Source organism: Lissotriton vulgaris, chromosome 8, assembly GCF_964263255.1.
Source record: "Lissotriton vulgaris chromosome 8, aLisVul1.2, whole genome shotgun sequence".
Classification (NCBI taxonomy): Eukaryota; Metazoa; Chordata; class Amphibia; order Caudata; family Salamandridae; genus Lissotriton; species Lissotriton vulgaris.
The window spans coordinates 843,357,068-843,372,609 of NC_141696.1; the positions used below are offsets into that span (position 1 = coordinate 843,357,068).

Genomic DNA, 15,542 nt, shown 5'->3' on the forward strand with positions numbered 1-15,542 from the left:
CTCAGCAGTGGACACTATATACCGGGAGGAGGACCAAGAGGACGGCGCTAGCAGCCATGTCACTGGCTGAGGCCTGCTTTACCATGACTCACTTATACACAAAAATTCAGGGTATCTAAAGCTAGCACATTTGTACAGATGTTAGAAGCATGGTCACATCAACTTCCCAGCCCTGGCTGTTTTCTTGCCCCAATGGGATGATGGTACTAAGGTAGGCAGGGGGTAGTTATGGAAGGTCAAGGAAGGGGAGTCACATATTAGAGCCTGTCCTTTTTTTCAATAAATCAACTACTTCCACATCTCAGGTGTCCAAATGTCTTTTATTTCAGGAGATCAATAGATTAATTGCTGCCTCGGACAGGAATGAGTTACTTCAGATCAAGCAGTGTTGAGCCTCTGAACTAGTCTGAGCCCACGTATGTTTCATGCCCCCGATGTGTGTGTGTCATGGGATGTACCAGAGATGAAAGTTTTATTCGGCCCACTTATGCAAGAAGGGTTTTAAGGGTTGTGATTGATGCTCATGTCAGCAGCTCCGCCAACTCGTGTCAATTGCAGTGAATGGATTGGTTAAAACAAACAGCATGCATGTTCAAGATTGTGGCATCTCTTTGATTGCATTCCATGAAATTAAGTACATTGACCCAATAGCGGAATGGGGAAAAAAGAGAGAGAGAGCTATTGTGGAAAAAAAATCATCAGCCAGGCCAGTGACAGAGGCAGTGAGCCGCAAAGAAGTTGGCCAGCACCGAACAAAGCATTCCTGCTGTCAGTCAGAAACAGAAACAGGCAGGTAAACTTAGAAATATCTTCACCAGACCTAGAAAGCAATTGACCCCGTCACTTGCAGCATTCCAGGAGCTTTACTTGCCATGGTGAACTTAGTTTGAAAAATGGAGAGACCTAAGTGCCTTGCACAGGGAAAACTTGAATTTCATCTCCATTACCTCAAATTAAATGCCACTTAGGCGCCCATTCAGAGTTGTGCGGAGTGATATCTCTCCAGGTTACCACATGACTGGATTCCAAGTTTAACCAGATGTAGCAATACACAGTGCTTAATTTTCAAAAAAACATAAGTGCCATGCTCTTGTCAGGAGGCCACTGCAGCTTGCACCACACATTGCTCCCGCTACTAATGTTCGTAAAAGCACAACTACTTAATGTAGTGCTTTTTTTGATTAGCCCACAAATCACCCCCAAAGGAGTCTCAAGGCGCTGTGCACATACCGCTGTGGAACCCTTCCTGGCCTTTTCCTGTGAAGTGCCTACTCCTGGGCACCCCCCAAGGTGAAGCCAGGCATCCTAGCACTGTTGGGGCTGTTGTGGAGATTAAGCAAGCTATTGCCCAGAGTTGGACCCATGATTAGAATAGGCACGAGGCGAGAATTATCCGGTCCAGGGAAATTGAGCCTAGGACCAGCTGAGGCGGGAATTGAACCCTGGTTCAGGTCAGATCTCTGCATTAGGGTCTGCAGCTCTAACCATTGAGCCACACTTCTCCCCTTATCGTTATACTCCTACAAGTGTGACAATTCGGACTATTCCAGGCCACCAAAGCTATAAGAATGGTTTGGGCGACAAGTAATACTTATTTTTAATGTATAAAGAATAAATAATTAACTGTTGTTGTTGGCATCTCCAAATTAGCCAGACAGCGCCACCTTGTGGCAGACTGTCACAAGCGCCGTAGTTGACAATTTGGTTCTGGTGATGAGCACCGGAAATCACCGGCTCAAATTAAACAATGCACAGAGTGCAATTAAATGTTTTTCCATGCACAGCTACCGCCTGCCCAAAGAAGTTGGTAAATGTATGCATGACAGGGACAGGAATTGGGGAATCGCAATTTTTTTTTATTGGACCAGAAATTCCAAGCTCTGCATGTTATTCTGCATTCCAGCTTGGTAACAGAGGTGGAAATACTAACTGCATTCGGTAACCTCAGAGTATCTCACTTTCCAAGTACTGGCCTGATCTCAAAAGGGCCTTACTACTCTCAGAAACAACTTTTTCTTTCTCACCTTGTAGCCATCTCGCTGGAAAACTGGGGATAAGCACCAACAATATAGCAACAGCAAGAGTTAAAAGGCGCAATTTAGGAGAAGTTTGGGGTTGGTACCCATCTACTGCTGCTTAGCAACACCTGTGATTAACCAATCAAGCTGCCTTCCTAAAAGTGAGAAGGCATTTGAAAGCATTAATAGGCGGATACTTGTGATTGTTATCAATCACTGATTATTAAAATGCTTTAGCCTCGTGTTTTCAGTATAGATTGTTAAAAGAAATACACCATGGTGGTCATGTAGGGCAAGGTGACGTGATATAATTTCTGGAGATTACGTGAGGATATGTGAAGTTACTACTGCTATTCTGGCGATTTATTTTGGCTGCAATAATCGGGGGCTGGGGGGAGGGCTGGGACAAAAAATAGGCCCCCTATAGTGACCCCCGTTAGTGAAGCAAATAGCTAAAAATAAATATCTAAATAGGCAAAATCAGGGAAATGAAAAGGAAAAATACGGTCCACCTAGCCATAAAATCGCCAAACAACTGCTTAAAAAAAACGACCCGCCCACTGATCTGTCAGACCCAAAAGGCCAGTTCGACCTGCCCACTGATCTGTCAGACCCAAAAGGCCAGTTCGACCCTGGAACTAATGCCTCTGGAGGGAAAGTGAACCTTTTAATTAAATTTGATTGAACATTGTTTTGCATGCTCACACCCTTCTGTACTCTAGAGCAAGTGATACACATATATTTGCTGCCCCTAGGGTCCTGGTGGAACGCACTGCCTTACGAGGACTCACTCCCTTTGCTTCCTCGCCGCATCAAAGGCAGCCAGTACATCAGAAACCCACCGTCATTAAAACCAGTAGTGGTATGCATGCTGAGGGTCCCCTTAAACGAGTGAGAACAACAGTGCTTAACTAGTGTCGGTGACTGCAGGTGCTGAGCACCTCTATTAGTCATCCTCAGACTTTCTCCTTGAACAAAGGGGAGGAGGCAGGAAAGAGAGAAATAAGGATAAATGACAGAGGACGCCCTCACCAACTACTGGGTGGACTGCTGTTTTAATGCACATTTTGTAATTTATAAAACAGTCAACAAAAAAACAAGCACTGGCAAAGCCAATAGGTATGCCATTGACCACTAGCCTTTAGGTTGTGTCAATACTTGTTTTGGCTTCTCATGAATTTGTAAAACTTTATTGCTGGGAAAGCTGCCAGGCCCTCATTAAGCCTAATAAAAAGAAACATCGGTTCAAAGCAAAAAGTATATTTTGGGTCTCAAAATGCACACATTACCATATTTGTTCCTCAAATAGAAGGGAATGCTTAGTGGGGATGTTCTCTTTGTGAAAGAGCAGAATGCTGTCATTCACAGTGAAGCTAGCCAGAGGCTGAAGTGGGCTGACCCCACTGCTCCATGATGTATGTTGCACTGGGCAGAATTCAAATGTGAATGATACAATAACAGACCAATGGGTGACGAGAGGTGGCTAAAAGCCCCTATAAGTATATGTGGAATTTTTGTGACAGTGAAAGATCTTGGCTAACGCCAGACCTAAAAACATGGGCAAACGTAGAACAGCTACAGCCATTCAGAGAATAATACTGTGTATGTTTGGGTTGAGGAAAAGGTAGACTCCTATCTAGAAAGTGCTGCACACCTTGTGAGGCAAGACAGCTAGTAGTATTAGCAGGGACAATACGCCTCCATATGTTTCCATTTTTGAGGTACTGGTATATTGGTTGGAAGGTAGGCCTTCCGTGTTCAAACAGAGGGTTCTCTCACTGAAAGAAGGTAGGCTTTATGCAATGGACCAAGGACGGAAGATTATTCCCTATTTGGCATTCCTCAAACATAACATTTGAAAGCATTATGAGCTTGGCTTTTTACCAGTCTTTTGAAGGGTAAGTGGTTTGGATTTACTTTAAGGGGTGGTCTTAGAACATTCACAAGTTTGGCATTCAGTACTTCAAGGTATGTTCCCATGTTCTTTTGTCAACTAATCTTGGGAGGGTTGTTGTATTTGTGTTGAATGACAGGACCCTCTGATAGGCTAATAGCAGAGGGCAGCTCCACAGGAATTCTGTCCTTTCTGCAGAAGGCCTTCTGGAAGGTGCAGGGAACTTCTTATGTAATCTTAGACCCCATGCAGCCTGAAGAGGAAGATTGGTAAAGGATTGAATGAAGGTGAAGGATAGAGGGGCACAAATAAATCTTAACTATTATAAGAGGTAGCAGCAAACTGCATTTGAAAATGATCACATCACATCAATCAAAATAGCAATAATGACGTAATTACTTATTACATTACCACTGACAATCACAATAACATCAATGATGACATTGCTGACCTCAGCACATAGAGCATTACAAATGACATCAGTGATTACATCACGAATCACATTACAGAACTCATCATAATGGCAGCACCAATGGCATCCCTGATCACATCCTTCAGGGCTGCTCCAGTCAGGAGGCTGAAAAACTCTGGTCAACCCCAGATTCCTAGAAAAACTTGTTGCAGCTGTCGGTACATTTTGGGGGTGACCCCACCTAAGGAATTTGCTTTTGTTGTAAATGAGGGCCTTAAATGAGCATTCATGCTGTAGTCATGCTTTAAAACTCCTTCTTTCCTGAGCTGTGCAGAGGACAATTTGACTTATGCGGTAATGGAGGACCAAAATATGCAACAGGTTTGACCAAATTCAGCTGCAACGATAGGAAGCTTTTTCTGCATTTTGCAGCACATTCTATTGCATTATTATCTCCCTCTTTTGTTTCTGTGACACACATTGATAGAGAAGGGATCCCAGTTATTAGGAAAACGCAAAGTCTTGAAGAATGAAAACTTTACACATTTATCAGATCCCATTTACATTGTCATTCAACAACAAATAATGCTTTTGTCTTCCATAGAAGTACAGATAGACGCTTCCAATTACCTTTAAACCCCCCCCCCCCCCCCCCCGCCCACAAAAAAATACAACATTGTTTAATAAATTCCATGGTACATTCAGCAGAAAACAAATCTGCATGGTCTCACTTTATGCAACAAAAGACATGCCTCTTTTATTATATGCATCCAAATATGTTTTAACACTGTTCTTCAGTTTGGAGTTTATTCTGAGACAGCGGGAAACACCTTTTTTTCAAGAGTCAGTTATATAAAATAGTATTATATAACTGATGCTTATGTAAGGTAAGTCTCTCAATAGTGGGTGCTTTAAGATACAACATACCTTATAAAAAAAAAATAGTAACATTTTGAGATTTTTTTTCACGCTTCGAGTGCCATGTTGAAGTAACTGAAGCTTTAGGTCAGTTTTTGTGGTTTAGATAAACTGGTACAAGATGAAAAAAAAGATAATATTTTGACAAAGAAGGAATCATTATTTTTATCCTGTTCGAATTACAATTAATTTTGAAAGGCTTTTTTTAAATTCTCCAGACAAAAATACTTTATCCAGTTCCATCAGCTGGGGGAATTGATTCTATATGGATGGACACCATTTTGACATCTTTTTTCGGAGTGTTTTCTACTGCTTTTCCCCACCTGAGCTGCTTAGATTTCATAAATGTTGATCCGTTTGAGCTAGAAACAATCGATTTTTAAATCTGGAATTATGCTGTAGGTGTTTTATACCGTGGTAAGTGTTGCAAATCAATAGTTATGTGGAAAACACTGTAACTGAATAATAACTTATATCCAGTGACCATCGTCTTGCACAGCTGCCTCAGTCTGGCCGTTATGTTAGGGTTCTATACAGGGCTCAAGTCGGGGTACCACGTGGGTGGACGGCGTCCCCCCCACTTATTTTACTGGGGGACGCCATCCCCCCTGCCAAACAGCTGGACTTCACACTTTGGCCTCTCTGGGACGAGGATCTCAGCACCTTTCGTGACGTCACTTCCTGTTGTGACGTCACTTCCGGTGACAGCGTCCCCCCAGTTCTTTTTTTACGACTTGTGCCCTGGTTCTATACCGTGAGCTGCACGAGGCCATGCATATGCTGACCGCTGACCCAGGTAGGAGGAGTTACAACCAGTCACACTCAACAAACTATGAAGAAAAGCAGCAGCTAAACAGACACATTACTTTTCCCTGGACCCAAAATCTGACATGTTTAAGCAGCAAGTGATATACTGTACATGTAAAGATGCACAGAAACGACTTACCGCCTGCACTTTCTCTGCTGCCAGTGTGATAACCACCACAAGTACCAGACACCTAGGAAAAGAAAAACACAGGTAAAGTAGTATAAACACCACTTCTTGCTGTCATTTAGCATCAATATGTCAGCTGTCTACACAAGAGAGGGAGGGAATGTGCTTCCCATGGGGAGAAGAGCTAAACCCATGTGTGAATACAGTAGTCTTACCCAGGGGCAGCACTGGGTAGTTATAGTTAGGCCACCATTTCAATAGGAAGTGGCTTTTTTGTTTTGCTTATAACGTTGGCACTATTTGACAAAACTCCACGAAACTTTCCACAAAAGCGTTCTTTTTTACCTGGTTTGTGCATGGAAAGTTTCAGGTGGTCCGTCAAGCAGGGGCCAAAAAAAAGGGGTGTCCCAAAACGCAATGTCCCCAATCCTTTTCTATTGACTTTTGTCAGAATCGTCTTTGTAAAAATTGGAAAACGGAATTACAGCAAAAGCGGCAGGAACCTAGATCTTCGTTTGCAGATTGTGCGTTCATGATCTGGGGTAAATTTGTTCATTAGCTTTTGAGAAATTAAGATTTAAAATATTTGTACATCTGGACGGTTGGGTGCGAGGGACTCCTGCAAGAGTCTCAGGGGAGCACCAATTAAAAAATAGAGCATACTAATGTAATTATAACTTTGGGGCAGTTGCGCCGGCTCTCCGCTGGCACAGCTGCCCCGTAGATGCGCAAAGACCGCCTGCCTGATCACAAGTGTAACTCGTGCAGGCAGGCGGTCTTTTTGCCATTCCCACGACGGTGCCAGGAAAAGGACACCGCAATGGGAACGGCAAAAGTTTTCCAGCATGGCATAGACGGTGATGTCCATGCCGTGCTGGAATTGGGGGTGCAAACAGACAGGGGGCCCATGTTGTGCCCCTCTGAATGAATACCCATGGCAGGGGTATATCGGGGGCCCTGTAGGGCCCCCTTTATTATCCCACTACCAGTTTTTTCATGGCTGACTCACGCCCATGAAAAGGCTGGCGGTGGGGAAACTCCTAATATGCTGAGCAGGAATGCACCAGTCCCGCTCAGAATGTTACATTGGACGTCTGGCGTGCCACCACCAGGGAACTCAGAGGCACAATCCAGCAGACAGTGGAACGCCTGTGGTGCACCACTGCGAGTGCGGTGGTCGTAAGACGGCTGCACTCGTATTCAGGCCCAAAGTCTCCTTTCTAGCTGTTAAAAAATAATAATATAATATACGGGGTCAGGGTAGGGATACCCTGCCCCCTAGGTCTTGTGGGAGGACCAAGAAGGACCCCCTAGGTCAAAATGAAAATTGGCCCCTCTAAAGGCCCCGGGGACCTCATCAGTTCAGGCTGTTTGTAATTTAAAAGGGAGCAGGCCACAGTCCCCTTTCCTGAGCCTTTATAGCTGCTGGGACTCCATTACCCGAGGCAGCCTCAAGTACTAAGTACTCTGTCCCGGTGAGACCAACCCCAGGACAGAGTAGTTTCCCTTCCCACACTAGCATGGGCAGGAAAATGTGTTTGCTCCCGTCAGGTGGGAGCATTTTTAAATCTCCCCTAAACAGGAGCAAACACATAAGTCTGCCCCCAGTTGGTGGGAGATTTAAAGTTGCTCCCTCTGTCTTGGAGCAGACTTGTGTTTTGTTTTCATGCTTGCATCATAGAATACATATTGCTCCTGCCCGGAGGGTGCAAGCATAAATAACTGCTCCCTCCGGGTGGGAGCATTGCTGGCTCCTGCAACATGCGAAGAGCTGACTGGGCCCTCAACATGTGCTCTATGGGTTCCAGGTGGGCACCGGGGCATACACCTCTTACCCAGGGAGATGGGGTTCCTGAGGCCATAAAGCCTCTGGGAGGGGGACGAGCAGCCCCCCTCCGATTTTAGACAAAAAAAGAGCCCGGGATGGGATCCTTGGGCCTATGAAGGCTCAGGGAGGGGGGCAGAGCACCCCCTCTCCTTTTGTGTTACATTTGGCCCGGAGGGATGTGGTGCCCGGGGCCTGTGAAGGCTTGTGAATGGGAGCACTGCAGCCAAGGCCTGCTTTTGTTTAAAAACAAACTTGGAAATTCACAGAAAAAAAACAAAAGTTAAATTTACGTTATAGTTAGATGAATATGTCAGTGACAACATTAACGTTTTGAACTAAACAAAACACAAACATTCACCAGTTATAGTTAGCAGAGCAAACTAAAACGTGTGCCCCACCAATGCACTGCTTATGACCTCATATATTACATCACTCATGACATGTTCTATGACATCATTTATGACAGCACTGATGACATCTCAAATGACATCATTGATTTCCTCCCTGATGACATCACTAGTGCCATCATCCAAGCTACTTTTGCACACATTACTTGTTAAACTAGTATGGCATTAAAGGTCTGAAGGTAAGTACAAATTAGCTCAGACTAATATGAAGCATCATTAATGCCATCACAGATACAACTCTTTTAGGTGTAGCAAGCATGTGTAATGTGCAACATTTACTCCATACCATACACTTCACAGGTAGCCTAGTTCCCATTAACAATCAACCACAGATCTATGGGAAGCCCTTATTGCACACAGTGTTCAATTTGTAAACAACTGTTCAAAGAAAGCCAAGTTCCTCAAGAGACTCAATGTCTGTTCTTAAATGAATGCCCAACTACGGACAGCTTTTATCTGTATCAAACCCATCACAGTCACCGAACCTACATTGATAAATGAATTTGATATTAGTAGAAAAGTAGGCACTGTAAAGAGTGACATGGAGAGAGTTTACTCTGTACCAGACTGTTTGCAGACAGTGAAACTTTCATGAAAAATACATCACCGAGTATTTAAAAGTATCTAGTAAGAACAGTGTACACTCCATGCAACACTTGTCATTAAACACACTATTCAAAAGAAGGTGCTAGAAATCATACTACCTGTCGCTTTCATACCTTCTATATATTTTCCACGTTAATGCAGATGTTGCTTCAGGGTCATTGTGCACCTCAACAGTGCTGTCAGCCAAATGTGATGTCATAGTGTTGCACACTTGTTTAAGCCTAAAGTTACATATTACTGCTGTATATTCTCTCTGTATTCAGTGATTTTGCAGCTAAGCTTGACACCACACTCATTTTGTACCGCACGTTTACAGCTTAATGTGTCTATGCACCTAAATGAGTTTTGCTTCTAATTGTTTCAACACCTAAAAGTGTCTCAGAACTACAACTGACATTGTACCATGAGTGATCTTACATCTAGATGCGATATTGCTCATAAAAGTGACACCACAATCATTCATACTTTTGCAGCTCTAAATGCGTTTTTGCACATATGATGTGTGCTCACAAACATTTTCCACACTCATGCTGATGATGAACCAAGGAGAATTTTGCATCTAAATGTGTTGGAAGGAGTTGTGGCCTAAAGGCCAGAGCTGCCACATTTGAACAAGAGAATATTTGTGTTGGTATAACATCCTGTCATTCTAGGCAAATCACTTAATATTCAAGTTGGAAATGGGGGTCTCTAGTTGGCAGAGATAGGTACCTTTGTCCAAATAGGGACCCTTGCTTCTAGTCAGGGTAAGGGAATACACTCTTTAGATAACCCCTGCTCACCCCCTCGGTAGCGTGGCACGAGCAGACAGGCTTATCTCAAAGGCATTGCGTAAAGCATTTGTACCAACACTCACAGTAACACAGTGAAAACACCACAAAAGAATACCACACCAGTTTAGAAAAATAAAGTATTTTTATCTAAACTAAACAAGACCAAACTGAAAAAAATCCTACATACACAGTTAAAAATATGACTTTAAAAAGGTTTCAAGAACTTGTACCATGGAAATCTATGGATGCGTGACTTTTCACCAAAGTACTTGTAGATGTGTCAAAGTTCCAAAAACCAAATAGCTGCAGAGTCAGAAAACAAAGAGATGCAACAGTCCTGAGACCTTGGGGAGGCGATGCGACAGTTCTGAGACGCGCAGTGGTTGAGTTGCGTCGAATCCGGTCTGTATGGGGAGTGATGCGTTGATTCTTCGTGACAGTTCCGGTTCACAGGTGATATGTCAGGAAAGTGTGCCGCACAGGTACGATGCGTGGATATCCAGGATGCGTCGCCGATCAATGTGGCGGCGGTGAGCGGCATTGAGTTGGTCCTCTTCAGCCGCGATCCCTTGTTGCGTCTATTCTTATAGTGGCGACAGGCTCTGTGGCGGTTTCTGCAGCAGCGCGGCGATGCGTGACAATTCTTCTCGTGCCATGGAGATGCATCGAGAAAACAGCTGCAAGAAGAGCGATGCGTCGATTTCTGTAGTTCTTTGAGTTTCTTCTATCCTCCAGCTACCAGACAGCAGCAATAACTTCCAGAGGCCCAAAATTGGCACAGGCACCTCTTGGCAGGCTAGAACTTTCGCCAGCGGAGTTCAGGGGAGCTCAGGGTGAAGTCTTTGTGTCCCTGAGACGTCTGAACAGGAGGCCAGCACAGTTCAGGCCCTTGGAGATCTCCTTCAAGCAGGGGACACAGCACCCAGCAAAGTCCTTCTCCTTTCCTTGGCAGAAACCGCAACTGCAGGCCAACCCCAGACACACAGCAAGGGCAGTACTTCTCCTCAGTCTCTCCAGCTATTCTTCTTGAATTCCAGGAATGATCTAAAGTTCAGGGGTTTTAGGTCTAATACTTATACCCAAAAATGTCTCTGTTCTCTTTGTGCATGGGGCTCTGAGCCCAGTTCAAACCAGTTCTGGGGGGCACTCTGCAAGTGCACAACAACATCCATCGTCAGTATGAGCCTTGGCCCAGACACACCAAAGGGAGGTGTAGCCAGCATTATGAAAGGCAGGCACAGCCCTATACAGGTACAGGTGCTGCTCCTCCCACCACTCCAAATGCAGATCAGGCCTATTCAGCCTATTACCGACTCATCCAGACTCATGGAGCCACTGCACCTCCCCAGCCCCTGTTACTCCAAAGCCAGACAGTCAATCCACAACCAGGCAGAGGCACACAGGATGGTTGAACAAGAAAACAGACACTTTCTAAAAAGTAGTATTTTGAAACACACAATTTAAAAAACATCTTTACTAAAATATGTGTTATTAAATCCTAAGTTCAGGGATACTAAACTCCATTTTTTCATCTTATCCCTATGGGAAGATATGCTTGGAAAATGTTACAAAGCATTCCCCATTCTGTCCTATAGGGCAAGATAGCCTTTCTATAGTGAAAAACTAAATAGGTAGTGTTTCACTATCAGGACATGTTAAACACACCAGTACATGTTCTACCTTTCACATACACTGCACCCTGCCCGGGGGGGCGGGGGGGGGCTTGAGCCTACTGTAGGGGTGTCCTTTGTGTAAGAAATAGAAGGGTAGGGCCTGGCAAGTGGGTTCACTTGCCAAGTCAACATGGCAGTTAACAAACTGCGCACAGACTCCGCGTTGGCAGGCCTGAGACCTCTTTTCAGGGCTACTCATGTGGGTGGCACAATCAGCACTGCAAGCCCACTAGTAGCATTTGATTTACCACCCCTGGCACACTCAGTGCACTTTACTAGGGTCCTACTGGTAAAATAAATATGTCAATCAGGGACAACCAATCACAATATCAATTTACACAGGGAGCATATGCACTTTAGCGCTGATAAGCAGTGGTAAAGTGCCCAGAGTTCTATGGTCAATAACAACAGGTCAGAAAACAAATAGGAGGAAGAAACAAAAAGTTCGGGGACAACCCTACAAAAAGGGCTATTTCCAACAATCCATGTGCTGAAAAACATCCTGACTCTGTGTAACTTAATCAAGTGCTCATCTAAAGCGTTATAATGCCCTTGGGCTATGTTTGCATTATATAAAACTGAAAAAAATTGTAGTCAACCAAATGTGACATCTTACTGTACTGATTGCTTGTGCACCTAAATGTGATATCACACTCCTACTAGCTTTTTTTAAAAGTGATATTGCATCTAACAGTATTTGTACAGCTGAATTTGGATTTTGCTCATGAATAGGTTTTTGCTCCTAGAAGACATTTTGCACCAAATACTCATTTTGAACCAAAACGTGTTGGTGTGTCTAAATGTGATTTAGTTCTCTAAAAACTCCAGTTAATGCTGCACAAAATATGATTTTTCATCTAAAAATATATTTTTGAACCCAATTTTATTTTTCCTCCTGAAGTGATTTTGTTCTTAAAGTGTTACCACTATCCTGCTTACTTTGCACCTAGTGTAATTTAACATTAGGCCTGGGCGATGTTTGCGGAATTCTGCTATGCGGAATTGAAGTGACCAAAAAACTCTGTCGCACTATGCAGAGTTCCGCAAACGGCAACGTGCGTTAGGTAACGCTGTTCACGCTGATATTTAGAGCCAGGTGTTTGGCATGCGCTGGAAATTTAGCCCGAATGGCACCATGCGCAGCACAAGAGGGCGCTGCTTTTTTCTGCTCCTCGAGTAGATTTTCTGTTTGAGCGGAAGCTTCATCAACGCGAATGGAACGTTTCTCAACGCGAGCAGTAGTTGCCATCCCGAACCACCCGCACTGAGAAATCTGGTCAGGAGGTGGTCTGAGTAAGATTTTCCTTGCTCGCCAACTTACCACTGACAAGCGGGAACGAGGAAAAAACTCTGCCCCGCGGAGTGGAGTTTTTCAAAACTCTGCACACTACGCAGAGCTCGGAGTGGGAATAACTCCGCAAACTCCATGATCGAGCTGAATTTCACACCCAGGCCTATTTAACATCCAAGACTGATTTTTGCACCTAAATGCAATTTTGTATGTAAATTAATGTGTGCTCCTAAAAGTCTTCACACAGGCATAGCCTTTTCTGAATACGCGTTCTCTCTTATAAAAGAATGACTTCATTGAAGCCTGGGGTTATTTGAGATTTTTATTTAATATTTTTATGTTGATATTTTTCCAGCAATAAGTTTATACTAGTTGTGCTGACTCCAGATATGCGACTTGTCAAGTTCTGCCAAACAGCAGGCTCGAACCGTCGTAATAAATGAGTAGATTTATACATTAAACTGTGCCACTAGCGGGCGGCCATTTTGGAGAGTTAGCGCTCTAGACATCGCTGCCACGAGGACGCATGCAGGAGCCGACCTGACATTTAACAGGAAGGTTTCGGCTTGCACATTCAACATAGTATGCTGGGCGAGAGTGCAGCTTTAATGAAGTGAGTACGGCACATCCGATCCCATTGACAATGAGCTCTTTTCCCATAGGAAAGGCATACCTGTAACCAGTGTCTTTACTACTTTTTCACTTATTATTTTCGCTTTCAGTGTGTGACTACAAGCGTCCCTTCCCTCCTGTGCAGACATAATGGGGCAAAATGTAGGAATCAAAAAGTATGCTAAACAAACACGTAATATATTTTCATACCAGCTCACTAGAAGAACTTTTAATTGCTTGCTCTCGCTGTCAGGATTAAAAAATAGTGCACCTACAGTATGGATTTAAAACTGAATGTGTGTGACATCTCACACATGCAGTTTTAAATGCATACTGTGAGAGAGCGCAAATTAAGTAAAATGTATAAGTGCACCATATGTACAACCCAGTTGCACAAATTCAGTTAAACTATCTAAAGTGTTGAAAATATATATCCGCATATACTCCTGAGTGTTTAGTTAATATAGAAAACATATATAGAGTGTGGAACTAATGTAGAAATGTGTGGAAATGTTTAGAAATGTTAGAAGTGTTGATCAGATTCCATGTTATGTAGCTGCTACTGAAGAAAATGTAAAGCTGCAAAACGTAGAAATGTGCAGGCCTCATGGCAATGTATGAAGAACGAAAACGTGCATTTACATCTTCCACATGACATGGATTTACTATTATTCAGTAGTTTCTGCTCACATGTTAAGAACCATGTTTTATAGAAGTGTTTCATATAATCAGAGTGTATTAACAAGAATTGTTTTAGTTTTAGAAATACAGGTTCATAGAGTGCAGGCCGCTTGCAAGATAATTTAGTAGGCCTGGAAAGATAAAGTGGCTTCTTTGATCTGCACATGTTAGTTAAAGTCGAGTCTCGTTAAGAATAAATTGTAAGTTTTATGGCCTGAACAGATAGGTGAAGCCTGGAATTTGGGGCCCATGTTGTGGGTGTCTGTCTGCAGGTGTGAGGGGGTTCCAATCAAGAGCGTGATGAATAGAGCTCTGTCCGGGGAGACAGGCACAGGCCTGGAGGAGGGTTCAGGAATGTTCTGGGGGGTACCGGCGAGCTGGAGAAGAAGCCTGGGAAGCAAGGTCAACGCTAACGAGAGGCCCAGAGGAGTGCCATCATGGAAGAAACCAGAACTGAAACCACGTGAGAGGTGTACGTGAGGGGCGTCTCAGAGGGGCGTTCCAAATTACGATTGTGATTTTGTATTAGGGACAGCACCCTGGGGAGGAGTTAGGGCAGATGGCCTGAGGACCCTTAGAGAGCGGATGGGTAGGCAGAGAGGGCATGACTGCAATGCATAGGTTTCACCTAAGACTAAGAGAAAGTGAGTGAACTTCTTTGGAAGTCACCATGGCTGTCACCTTTTTAGGAAGATTCTGCTAAGTAGGGATGTCACTTAGTCTAGTGCAGGGACAGTCTAACCTGATCTTTTCTTTTCTGTAAATGACTTCTAAGTTACATTTTGTGTCTATATTGGCAAACCTGCTAATCCTTGAACTGGCTTTGGTGGTATTTTTCTGTCGTTTAAGATCATTCAGAGAATTCATGTTTCTGTTGATGCCAGTGTACCTTTTGAACCTAATATTGAGATGCTTGTATCTTCAGTTAACTTTGGCTTTACAATAAAACTTTAAAACTAATCCGTGGTAAGTGGTTCTTCAGAGTCGTGCCAATTATTGGTTTGATTAACCTGGTAGTAGATTACCTTTTTACTCAATGACAGGCAACAAAGATTCAGTCGACCTGATCGGGGATTTAGATCTAGAGTGATCAGATAAGAGATCGAAAATCCCGCCTTCCCAGTTGGTAGCTATAGAGGATGGTTGCCTTCTTGAGGAAGGTGATCTAGACTAGGTTAAGATTACCCCGAGGCCCCTAGAGATCGAGAGATGACCAGCAGAAGAATCGCCTGCCGAAGAAGGTGCTGACGGTGCGAGAAAGAAAAAGCAGCAGAGACGGTCGAGAGTGAGTATAAAGGGTCATGCGTTGTCAGATTGCTGTGTTTTGTGTTGTACTTGTGTTGTAATGTCATGCGGAGTTGAATGCCTGTAGTGTGATTGTGAGACGGTTGTGAGCGCGAGCAACCTGGTGAAAATCTTAAGTTCAGAGAAGAGCTTAAGTGGTTCGGGTGTATCGGACATCCAGAGTAATTGTGAACCATTGTGAAGGGGGTCA

At 43.7% G+C, this 15,542-nt stretch overlaps 1 protein-coding gene across 1 annotated transcript in view; it reads right to left on the reverse strand.

Annotated features, from left to right (window-relative positions):
* Positions 1 to 15,542, reverse strand: part of COL4A2 (collagen type IV alpha 2 chain) — a 656,575-nt gene that overhangs the window by 611,032 nt on the left and 30,001 nt on the right. The window contains exon 3 of the mRNA XM_086934754.1: positions 6,189 to 6,240. Within this exon, the coding sequence (XP_086790880.1) occupies positions 6,189 to 6,240 (52 nt within the window). The remainder of the gene's footprint in view (positions 1 to 6,188; positions 6,241 to 15,542) is intronic.